The 13,087-nt window shown below is 34.3% G+C and overlaps 1 protein-coding gene across 1 annotated transcript; it reads left to right on the plus strand.

Annotated features, from left to right (window-relative positions):
• Positions 1-2,763: 2,763 nt before the first annotated feature.
• LOC149425869 (uncharacterized) lies at positions 2,764-4,993 on the plus strand. Its single transcript, XM_089643759.1, has 3 exons — positions 2,764-3,507; positions 4,065-4,412; positions 4,988-4,993. Exons 1-3 carry the CDS (start codon positions 2,764-2,766, stop codon positions 4,991-4,993), a joined length of 1,098 nt encoding a protein of 365 aa, XP_089499885.1.
• The last annotated feature ends 8,094 nt before the right edge of the window (positions 4,994-13,087 follow it).

Here is a 13,087-nt window from a genome sequence, read left to right on the forward strand (position 1 = left end):
ATTTAATAAAAATGAACAACATTTAATACCATATTTAATAAAAATGCAACACATTTAAGATGACAGCAGTCTTAGATGTTTATAAATGACGTCTACGATAACTATTTTAAAATGCTAAAATGCAGCCCTCTTGTTAAAATGTTTATCACGCCTCAACACACTTACAGAATAAGCTATTAGGTATTTTATGCATGCATGACGGAACGCATAATAAATTATGATTAACTAAAAATACTGATGGTCATTTAATTGATAATAATTAGCGACTTAATGGACGTGTTGATCCAACAGCATTGTGTTGGTGATATTTCTTAGAACATATAATGAGGATCAATTTACTGATGTTTTATTACACAACTGCCAACTCCAAGGATGTCTGATTAATTTGATATATTTTCCAAATCGAATGTTTGAATAAATCAAGAAATTACTATACTGAGCACTCTGATAATATTATAATATGTTTACTCTGTATTGATATTGACGCAAGTGCGCCTTACATTGGGATTAGAGCATGTTAGCCACCTATGGCCTGGAGACATGAAGCCTAGAAACCGATCTGAAAAAAATCTTTCCCTGTTAGAAAGACTGCCTCATATGAATATTAGTAGACCTGCCCAAGTGATTAAAAGCGTATTATCCCCACTCCCCATACCGGTTCCATTGGAGCCGGCTGGGCTCGCGTATGGCCTCAAGTGAAATTTGAAAACGTGACGTCATCATTCTTGTGCGAACTATGGTCGAGGCATCATCGGTTCATTTTACGAAATAACACGGCAAAATTTTGACTTGTGATATGAAAACTTGTAAAAATAGATGTGAAAAAGAGAATAAACCCAATTGTCGTATTACATTCCATAAGTAAGCATTATTTTACTTTATTTTAAGCTTATTCACACCGTATTATATGGATCAGTTTTAGAAACATATACTATCACATCACAATGTAGCGATTCTCAAGTGTGCTCATCGTTGTTTACTGGGGTAAGTAAATTATGAAACATTTGTAAAAGTGTCTTAACTAAATACTCTGAAACTAACTACGACTCTGCAAACAGAAGAAATTTACTTTGCCGAATTTGGACTTCGCAAATTAGTTCATAACGTGGCGAGTAATTTGCGCTCCCATGTAAAAATGTCTATTCATTCAAAAGCAGATTTTACTTTTAAGAACTAAATGGTGATATTATAATGCGAGATGCCTATTTACTGTCAGATTGATTTATTGACGAATCACAGTCAGCTTAACCCCCTTCGTTCTTCAACAGTTGATTTTACCCCTCGCCATTATCTTCTCGTCTATTAATTCCTATGTCTGTGCTGTTAACACTATATGGTTGGGCATTTTACCGCCAAATTGGGGGCGAAGCGCGGGTGTTTTTTTAAATTTTAGCGCCAAAATTAGACTTTCCGCAAAATATTAATATCTTATGATCTATTTGATATTTTTCGATGAAACTTTCAGTGTTTTACTTGAAAAAGATGTCTCTATTTATTTACTTAGCAATGTATGTGTAATACCCTTTTTTATGAACAAAAACTTTCTACCTTCTTTGGAATCATAAAAAAATCAGTATTTCGCAATCGAAATAACATATCGAAATTAATTCATACAAAATTACAAGATTATTTATAAATTTTCAATACATATAAAAAGAAAACTATAACCTAATAGTGATTCAATGTGTGATAGCGTTCGAAACACTTTCCTTTATGCAGGGGCACATTGCAAAACTTGCACATGTACCGCGTTTCACTGCGTAGTTTGTGAGCGGAACATACGCGACAACGATTTAATTTTTTTGTTGTGTTTCAAACTCATTGTATTGACAGGTAGATAGATCGGGTACCGCCGACAAAACACATGACCACGCACCCATTTAGAAGCCCTTGTTTACAAGATTCCCGCTCCTTACCGCTTTGCACAACAAAACGAGTAAACTCTTCTCCCGCGTCTTACTGTAAAAAGGCGTATGACGAGTTTTCTCGTTTCCCGCAAAGAATGTGTTAAATTTTCGTATCTAAAATTTGCAAAATTTTACACAAGGCCCCCTGAAGATGTTGTGTCTGTTTCAAATGCATTTCAATGGAATGTTCCCCAAAACAAAAACAAACCTCTGTAGGATACTGGAAGAGATTGTAGAATTTAAAATTATCGCTTTGTAATAGATACCTACCCTCTGAAATTTTGATTGTTGCATTTTGTTGATCATAAGAAGTACCTACATAAATATTACGGCGTTAATATATGATTAAGACCATTGCTGCAAGTTTGGATAATTTTATTCATGGTAGGAACGTTTTATGTGATTTATTCACTAGGTTATTGCTGTCCGATTTAAATTCTTGACTGTAATACATTATTTGTGTTGTTAAATTGGACATAAAATATAGAAAAGCCATTAAATAAGTGAAGTGATTGACAGGAAATTATTTAAGGAACTCAAAATGTCTTTTCAAGGCAGACTTTCCAGGCTTATAGCAATGAAAAAAGCACTGAGGAAACGTAAGTTGTCATTATAAATATTTATCGATTTTTATTAAATGCCATTTTTTTAAGCCTTTGTAATGAATAAAATTGTTCATATTTATAAATAAAAATAAGCCCAATTCAAATAACGATCTATATTTTTTGGTTGTCTCTGTTCATAAGAGAGTCGCCATTATTGAAATACCTATATCATATATAAGATTTGTTAAAACATTCAGCACTCTTTCGAAAAAAATCCCACCATGGACAGTTTTAGTGTAAAGTTTCTCAAAATGATTGCAGAAATCGCAAGGGAGTATGGATTGGAGAATTGTGAAATAAGTGCCAAGGAAGATTTATTTACGGGAGACAATTTTATGGGAGACATAACCAGGGTTAAAATTAAACCTGCAAAAGCCAGTGCACTGAAATCCATCGGTCTTTTCATGAAGCACGCACCCGTCTGCCCGATTGCGAGAGAGATCAACCCCATTGCGCAATTCTACCGGACTGAAGCTTATATGTACAACAAGGTCCTGCCGACCTTTCACAGACTCCAGGAAGACTATAAGATTCCAGCGAACCAACGATTCAGGACCGCAAAATGTTACAAAGCGATAACCGACGAATTTAAAGAGAAGATCATTATGCAGGACCTCTCCTGCGAAGGTTTTATGATGTGGGACAAGAGGAAGCCATTTAACATGGAGCACACCTCTAAAATCGTGCAATACTTAGCCAAAGTGCACGCCGGTTCATTTGCGTTGAAGGAAAAGGAACCAACAGTATTTTCTAAATTCATCGAAAACATTTGCAACTCCATGAACTATGGGGTGAAAGTGCGAGAGTCCGTCCCGGCAACTATTCTAAAAACGTTGTGCATTGTCGACGACCCCGTAACCAGAAAGAAATTGGAGGATTTTGCTGCAAAATCAGGAGATATAATGGATAGAGCTTTAGATGCATCTCAAACTGTTCCTTACAATGTCATCTGCCATGGAGACTGTTGGGGCAACAATATGCTCTTTCACTATTCGGTAAACACAACATTTATTCTAATTTTGGGAAACATTTATTTATTCATTAACGCCATTTTTAGGAACTTTAACATCTGAATAGTAAAAATTATACAGTTGTATACATAACTGAACTACCTCAGTAACAATATTTTGTATTTGTTTAGTCATAAATTGAAGATGCCCACTGACTTGGTATAAATATTTAATCCAACACAATAAGAAATACCTTTGATGGAGATCTAAACAACCCTCTTTATGTATTTACTAATTGTGTTCGTTATATGCAGAGAGTTTGCATGGGTTTACTGAAATATTTATTTTATTAATATCTAACCTGTATCAATAAATTAATAATGGAGTCATAAACAAACTGACAACGAAGCGTATTTTATAACTAGATGGAGTGCCGGATAAGATTAAAATGAAACAAGTAACTGTGTCAAAATGGGAGAAGAACTAATCGATTCACCAATATCTCTTCTAGTGTCTTTGTTGTATTGAATATGGATAGTGTAATATAAAACACGTATTTCATTCTTTCCAGTGAAATAAAATATAATATTATTGATTTTCAGGGCAGAAGGGTGATCGAAGTGATCATGGTTGACTGGCAGATCTCCAGGTACGCCAGTCCCTGCACAGACCTGGCCCACATGTTCTTCATGTTGATGGACGGAGAAAGCATCGAGAAGAACCTGCAATTCCTCCTGAATGTCTACTACAGAACCCTCAAGCTCACCCTGGCCAGCATGGAGTGCGATGTGAAACAGTGCTACCCCGAAGAAGTGTTCATGGCACACTTTGAAAAGACCAAGCTATTTGGGCTCGTCATGGAGCTCATGGCTTTGCCATTTGTGTTGAAGGAACCCGGAGAGGCCAGGAAGTTAGACGCTGATTTTGATTCAGCTGAGAAAATGATACACGTGAGTCCAGAAACCAAGGCCAGGATGAATGGCATATTGAATTATTTCGTGAAACGTAACCTCATTTAATTTCAGATAATTTTCCATAACAAACATTCAAACAAATATTTTTTCAACCATTATTTTCTTCTTCTCTATTTTTATGTTACATTTTTTCATTATATTGACGCTCCAGAAAAAAATAAGGTTATGAGATAAAATATGACTAGATATAAGTGGTGAATTTGACAAATTGTCTTCCGACTTAGATCAAATTTCGTTGACATGATTTAGATTTAATTTTTAACCATATTTTTTTTTTCACGCAAGCATTTACAATAATTATTTTTGAGTGTATTAATTAATGTTATTGTTTGTCTCGAGTTTTTTTATGTGTCTTAGAATTACTAATTTTAAATTTTTTAATATGACAGAAATACATTTTTACAATTTTAATAACATTTTGAATCTAGAACTAGGAATATTTTTCAACATTATTATATTTTGAATTCATTTGTTCAACACATTTTATGATTATTTTATAATTAATTTTACAATAAATCATTTATAACTGAAATGGCTATTTTTGTTTTCAGCTATAACATAAATTTTATTTTTAGAATAATTACAGAGCATACTTTTTGACATCTTGTGTTCACATAAGTTTCTAGTGTGCTCGTTTTAATAGACTTGCTTTAAACACATCAACAATTTATACAACGTGATCGTCATCTCCTTGTATACGTTCACAGTTCGTAACAAATGCATAGAAAAACAATATTTTTTTTAAAAGAGCTAAAAGTGTTTGGAAATGTGCAACACAGATGTCACTGGGTCTAAAAATCACCAATACAGTACCCAGTGACATCTGTGTTGCACATTTCCAAACACTTTTAGCTCTTTTAAAAAAATATTGTTTTTTTATGCATTTGTTACGAACTGTGAACGCATACAAGGAGATGACGATCACGTTGTTTATTATCTAAGGACGGGTTTTTACTTTTGGCCGATGACCTCAACATTTCTGAGAATTCTTCAAAATATTTATCATTCTAATATTCTTCAAGATAATATCAACAAATTGTTAATTTGGTGCAATGAAAACAGACCTTACTTAAGGCCGAGTGTAGTTTTTTATTAATTTAAAATAATGATTATATTATTAAGCAAATCGATTATGATAGTGTTTTCAACAAGTAAATTTTTTTAAATATATTTTTTAAATTAACATAGGCTTAGTAATTATTAAAATCAAATCGAAAATATGACCTTTTTCAGACCGTAATACGTGCGTTTTAAAAAATACTATTAAAGGCTGAATATCGTCAAAAAATACCTGAAGGGGTTTTCTTTAAATGTACGAAAAAAAAACTAAAAAATAAATAAAATAGGTTCGTAGTTTAATTTTTTCATAAACACTAATTGTACTTGTTTTTAAAATGCAGATTATAAAACTTTGGATACGTTTATTTAACAAAACTAAACGAAAAATTATTGGTATTATATTTTTCCATTTTTTGAAGTTAATTTAATATTTTTTATACTACAATTTAAGAAAGAACACTAAGATTTTTAATTTAATTTTAAAATAGGCCGTCTGCTGGCGCCTATTTGAAATTTTAAATACGGTAGAACATCGAACTAAAAGCTTCTTTTAAATATCCCAACAGATGGCGCTATCATGGTTCGCTATCGACTCTTCCCATGTCCGCCAATATTCAATGTATAAATCGGTTTCAGTTATTCAAGCCAAACGGCCACTGGCTTAGGTTATGCTATTCTGTACACTATACTGTAAAACTCTCGCCTCGAAGTTTGCGGGATCGAATATCGGGGTGGGCAAGTAAATTTTATTTGGTTAATTTGTGTTATTCACAATTAATGAATTAATATACGTATGGTATATGCGCGGTACGTTCCATAGTGAAAGATACTCTCAGTATCGCCTGGTGTAAGACCACCATTCAGAATTGAAACGTTGCTTGGAATGGCTTTAGCCGTGTTTGGTGACCAAATCTGAATAGCCAGGTAGATTCACTTATTCAATAAATAATACCCGTTCTGCGGTCTAAATTTAAATAATGATTTGTGGTCTTTCATCGGGGCGATACTGACAGTATCTAACGCTCTGGAAAATGCCGCAAATATAATACTTATGTACATTGTGAAATAACACAAATTATTAAAATAAAATGTAGGTTGGTACTCGTGCACGCCAAGATTGTAACCCGCGACGTCACGGAGGTCGTCATCCTGTTGAGTCGGGCCATATCTCGATATTTATTATTGTTTTTGTAAATTATTCTAAAAAAACATGAATGAAAAGACCAAACACAAATAACCTGACTGCCATATTTTGTGGCTAGAGTATTTTGAAAGTCTAAGCGAGCAAGCGTAATTGCTAGTGCCACGTGATTATGGTGCAAGTGTGAGTCAACGCTCATAAAGGTCATCTGACGGTCAAACCCGGCGTGCGCAAATAAATTTTTATTTGTTTGTGTTATTTCACAATTAATACATTAAACATAATATAAAGTGTGTTTGCAGCACGATCCAGAGTGAAATTTACTCTCAGTATCGCCCTGGTGTGAGACCACCATTCCGAATGGAAACGTTATTTCTAAGCTTTTGCCGTGTTTAGTGACCGGATATAAATAGCCAGGTACTTTTCTACATTTGTCTTCCCATCTTCTTCCCCTCCCCAATACCTTCACCCTAGTACTCAGATTGGGGATGCCACAGTCTCGCTGTTCCAGACGGGAGCGGTTGAGACTCTTGTGCGGTATATAAAAAATATGTTTTATTTTTTTGACATCCAGAAACATACCAGACCTGACAACAAACTGTCTATTGAAAGTGAGAAGTTTGAATGAATATCTTGTTGCATCTTGTATACAAACGTACCTACTGGGCGCAGGCGTGCGACAATTTTTTTACACCGATATCCTTAGTAAAAATGTATCATTTCATAACGCGCCAGTTCGCTCCATTGCAGAGGGCGGTCGGACATTTTTAGGTCGGGATATCAATTTACCGTCCACTGTAAAACAACTTACAAAAATGTCCACCCGCGCAAGGCGCTTTTTAGTTCTGAGTGCTGAGTGGCATTGTTGTAAATGAACTGAATGTTGCCAAATCTGGCGTTTTGCTTCACAAAGGACTGTTGAATACAAGCGAATTTTGGGCCCGATGGCGTTTCTGTGGGCCTTAGAAAACAATAATGTTATTTATAACGGTTTTTGTTGACCGAGGTAGAACGAACACAGGTACTCTGTTTTTTGACCAGATGTAGGCATATTTTTTACAATGCGTGCATCTGACGGCCGGCGTAGTCCGGGGTGAGGCTTTGGACTCCCATTCCGAAGGTCGCGGGTTCGAACCCGGTGTACGCAAATAAAGAAGTATTAGCATTTATATCTGAACCTAGATATTTATTCTGGACCACAGAATCAATAAAATTTTATTTTGTTAAAAGTATTTTGGTATTTAAAATTTTAAGTACTTAAAAAATTATTTATTTATATTATTTCATTTAATTCATTGTTATCTATTGAATTTAATGTGTTAATTATTGTGCATAAAACTATGTAAAACCAAATGCCAAAATGTTTTTAATAGAGATATACATAATTAAGAAATTGGCACATACATCATCATACATGTCATAATATGGAAAATCAGGACTAAAGATATATGAAGAAATAATAATAATATAAGCGATTAGTCATAATAGACCCGATATAGTTTTACATGAAAAAATTAAAAAAATTAACTTATATCATTGATGTCGCTATACCAAATTCCTGTAATATTCAAAAATCTGTTAGCGAAAAAATAAGAAAATACACAGATTTAGGAAATGAAATAAAAAGAATTTGGCATTCTCAGACTATAAAAATATTACCATTCGTTATTTCGGCTACTGGCATTATACCTAGCTCTCTAATTAAAAATTTAGGCTTATTAGATCTTTCAAAAAAATTATATATAAAGATGCAAAAGTCGGTCATTTTGAATACATGTAGGATAACAAAAGATTTTTTAAATATTTATGTTGAGGGATCAGTAGGATTTATAGGCCCTGTTAGAAGTTCTACCGAGCCGAACCCTCTGATATGAAAATATCTGGAGTCGGTGAATTATTTTCCCATTTGATCTTTTGTGAGTTGAAGTGTTGTTCTTGTATTGTTTTGTATTTATTTTGCTTATATAATGCACTTGCATAGTGTTGATTGACTAGATCAGGGGTCTCCAAACTACGGCCCGCGGGCCGTATCCGGCCCGCCAGTGTCTTCCATCCGGCCCGCGACATCTTATGACCAGTGTCATCAAGGACCCGTGACAGCTAATGGCTAAGACCTTGCTCAGAAGGGGCGAAAACTCCGCGAATTTTTTCGTGCGAATAAATAAATATGCTCGTTGGCGAGGTACTTGGCACCAATACATTGCGTCCACAAGTATCGCGCGAATATATCGAGAGGATTTTTTTGAAAAATCTTTATTTGATTCGCAAAGATATCAAGGTCTGAGAAACGAGTATCAAAAATTATCTTCAAAGCTACGTTATCTAAAGCTATTTTTTCATCCCTGAAAAATCTATTGTCTACCCCCCCCCCCATCCCTAGGACAGAAAATATGAGTGTCTAGAAATTAAAACGGTTTTGGCCCTCTGAACTCACTGAAGTAGTCAATGTGGCCCGCCGGCTGAAAAGTTTGGAGACCCCTGGACTAGATGATCATTTGTGGAAAAGTGAGTGGAAGGGTTTAGTTTTTCCTATGGGGAAGATTTAACCCGGACAACAAAATCGGAAGCATAAAAAAAAAAAATGTCAGGCTTTCTGTAAAAATATTAAAATACATACAATTAAATTAAATGTTACCTTGTATATATTCGTTTATATTCTAATTAAATAAATAATACAAAAAAATAGTGCCATCTGGTAACTGAAATTCATAACTTTTATAACGAAGATTTACATTACCGCCATCTTACTGTTTTCAGGCAAACGTTTTTAAAATAAATTCTAGTTAGAAAAAATATTGTTTTGGAAATGAACAACAGAGTTCGTGTGTGTCGAAAATAGTTGATTTTGTTAGGTATACAATCACTCTTAAGGCCGAGTGTAGACCTGTCAAAATCAACTATTTTCGACACACAAGAACTCTGTTGTTCATTTCCAAAACAATATTTTTTCTAACTAGAATTTATTTTAAAAACGTTTGCCTGAAAACAGTAAGATGGCGGTAATGTAAATCTTCGTTATCATCGTTATAAAAGTTATGAATTTCAGTTACCAGATTGCACTATTTTTTGTATTATTACGCATTGTAAAAAATATACCTACATTCCTCTTCCTAGCATCCCATGTTTGTATTGACATAAAAAAGATAGTGCTATTTATTTGTCTTTGAGAAAGGAATGAAGCAACCGCAAACAACGCATAACGCTGCTTGCGGTTGCTTCTTTCCTTTCGTTTCAATGTGTTTATAAATTAATACTGTCACTTTTTCATACAACATTTTACATTTTATCTTTGGTGACACCTATAGCGGAGCGGGTGGGACTTCAACACTTCTCATTTTAAGCAGCCATATAATGTTGGAGATTTATTGCTTTCCCTACTTGAGATAGACAATAGATAAGCCGCCACCATTCTCGCCTTCACCGCCGCCGTTATAGACATATGTGGGCCATATAGCCTGTCCGTGTTTCCGTCACTGAATCGCCAAAGACCATCGCCCTTACAAGAGAATCATCTGGCGATTCCTGCAACCCCGCTGCACAACCCCCGCGTCCCTACGCCCTTGGAAGTAAGAAATCCAACTGAAGCCGCGCCCTTTGTCTTCTGTCGATACGCAGTAATATTTTCAACAGTGAAATGACGATGAAATTAAAAACCGATTTACTTAGAAAATCATCGAGTGAAGAGTGCCTCACCATGAGTACCGTTAATTTACCCCCCCCCCCTTCCTTTAATCATAGCTGGTTGATTTTAATTTCTTTGTAATATACAATTACATTTTTACAGCATAACATCCCTTTACTACTTTGTTTTATTGCAAATCATCGATCTTTTACCATGTTCACCAATTCATTACTACGCGGATGACAAAACAGTTCATGATAGATTTTTGTTTTACAAGACCCCGAAGGGCACGAGGGAAGAGTTTTTTTTATTAAATCTATTTTTTTAATTGTTTTATCTACCTATTCTTAATCAAGGTGTCAGATGTTTGTTTAAATAAGCAGAGCTTGGTATGTTTATTTAATTTTTAAATTTGTTTTAAACACTCGAGAATTTTTTGGCATACAAATATGGCGTGTTTGCAAAACATCTTAGTAATACTATTAGGTACGTCCTAGAGTACTTATAGAACCTGAAAATATAGACGAGCCAATTTTGTAGAAAAAACTCCAAGTTAGGACAAATAACGGTAAAAGGTCTGTGAATGTTTTTTTTTCATGACCAGATTTTTTCATTATTACTTCGACGGTCTCCGTGGTCGAGGAGTAAGGCTCTCGAAAAGCAATCCGAAGGACGCGGGTTCAAATTCCGGAATGTGCAAATAAATTTTATTTGATTATTTGGTGTTATTTCACAATTTAATTAAATATAATATATAGAATATTTGTGGCCATAGTGCAAGATACTCTCAGTATCGCCCTGGTGTAAAACCACCATTCAGAATATTAAGCTAGCTTGGAATGGCTTTGGCCGTGTTTGGTGACCTTATCATAATTATAGTTCATAATTATCATATATTATTTATTTAGTGTTTGGTGACCAGAACTGAATATCCTGGTACTTCCCCACCTTCCTCTTCCTCGTCTCATTCCCCTCACCTACCTTCAGTCTCGCAACATTCTCCAATTGGGGATAGGCCATAGTCTCACTGACTCCAGACGGGAGCGATTGAGACTCTTGTGTGGTATTCAATTCAAAAATGTACTGCTAGACGTAAAAAGTAGAAGAAAAAAATAATATAACTGGAAGTGGGTGTACAAGCGTGTCTCCTGGGCCACGGAAAAAATATCATTGTGGTCCTGCCCCATGGTTGACCTTGGTTAATCTCGGTAAACCATGGTTATCGTAATAAATATTTAGAAAAAAAAAATCTACTTATTTAGCCCTGAGGGGTTTTACATGTAGGTAGTACAATTTTAACATCATTATTTAAATTTAGACCGCAGAACGGGTATTATTTATTGAATAAGTGAATCTACCTGGCTATTTGCAGATTTGGTCACCAAACACGGCTAAAGCCATTTCAAGCAACGTTTCAACGAAAGATCTGTTTTTGAAAAAATAATAAAATACACAGATTTGGGAAATGAGTTCAAAAGAATTTGGCATTCTCACTATAAAAATATTACCATTTGTAATTTCGGCTACTGGCATTATACCTAGCTCTCTTATAAAAAATTTAGGCGTATTAGATCTATCAAAAAATTTGTATATAAAAATGCAAAAGTCAGTCATTTTAAATACATGTAGGATTACAAAATATTATCATATATGGCTTGTAGAGCATTGACAACATGGTCAGGTTCTCTAATTTTCATACCGCGTTGAATTCGGCTATCCGCTAACTCTGGCAAAAGTGATTCGTTGAAAAACTTTGTCAGGCGTGGTAACACTTTTAGCTCAAATTCATTGTCAGGATATATTCTTATTACTTCTACTCCACTTTCAGAATAAATTATAATGTCACAGAAGTCCTTTCTTGTAATGAATAATTGTCCTTGAACTTGAAATGAATAATTATGTGACTTCTTCAACACAAGTATTCCATTCTGCACGGCAACGAAGATATTATCTTCCAGAGCTGCGTCAAAAATAGTTTTGTTTCCGATTGAGGGCAGGCATTTTACTTCCGCTATACCATTTTCTCCAACCAATCCATCTGGACTTGCCCCCAAGTATGGCCATTCCTTTTTCACAAAAATACCACATGGCGACACTTTTACCTTGTATCTTTCCTCGTACAAGTCAATCGCAGTCTTTTCTTTGATTCCAAAATATTATCATATTATTAATATTTAATTTTTAAAAATATGGTATAATATCATATAATTTAATAATAATAATATTTTAATATAATTAAAATTATAATATATATTTTAATAATTATCATATATTATTTTTTTTTTTTTTTTTTTTTTTTTAAACTTCCGATTTAGTTGTCCGGGTTAAGTCTTCCCCAAAGGAAAAACTTAACCCTTCCACTCACTTTTCCACAAATGATCAGCTAGTCAATCAACACTATGTAAGTGCATTATATAAGTAAAATAAATACAAAACAATACAAGAACAACAACACGTCAAATCACCAGATATCAAATGGGAAAAAAAATTCACCGTCTCCAGATATTTTCATATCAGAGGGTTCGGCTCGGTAGAACTTCTAACAGGGCCTATAAATCCTACTGATCCCTCAACATAAATATTTAAAAAATCTTTTGTTATCCTACATGTATTCAAAATGACCGACTTTTGCATCTTTATATATAAATTTTTTGATAGATCTAATACGCCTAAATTTTTAAGTGGGTGTACAATTTTTAAATTTTTAAGTGGGTGTGGTGTGGGTGTGGGTGGGTGTCGGGTGGTTTCGGAGAATTTGAACAATTCATCAAATTTCAACGTTCAATTTCAAGCTCTGTGAAAGATTTTTTCAAGTTCTGTTTTTATTTC

This window comes from Hesperophylax consimilis, chromosome 2, assembly GCF_061612785.1.
Source record: "Hesperophylax consimilis isolate HC1 chromosome 2, BYU_Hcon_1.0, whole genome shotgun sequence".
Taxonomy (NCBI): Eukaryota; Metazoa; Arthropoda; class Insecta; order Trichoptera; family Limnephilidae; genus Hesperophylax; species Hesperophylax consimilis.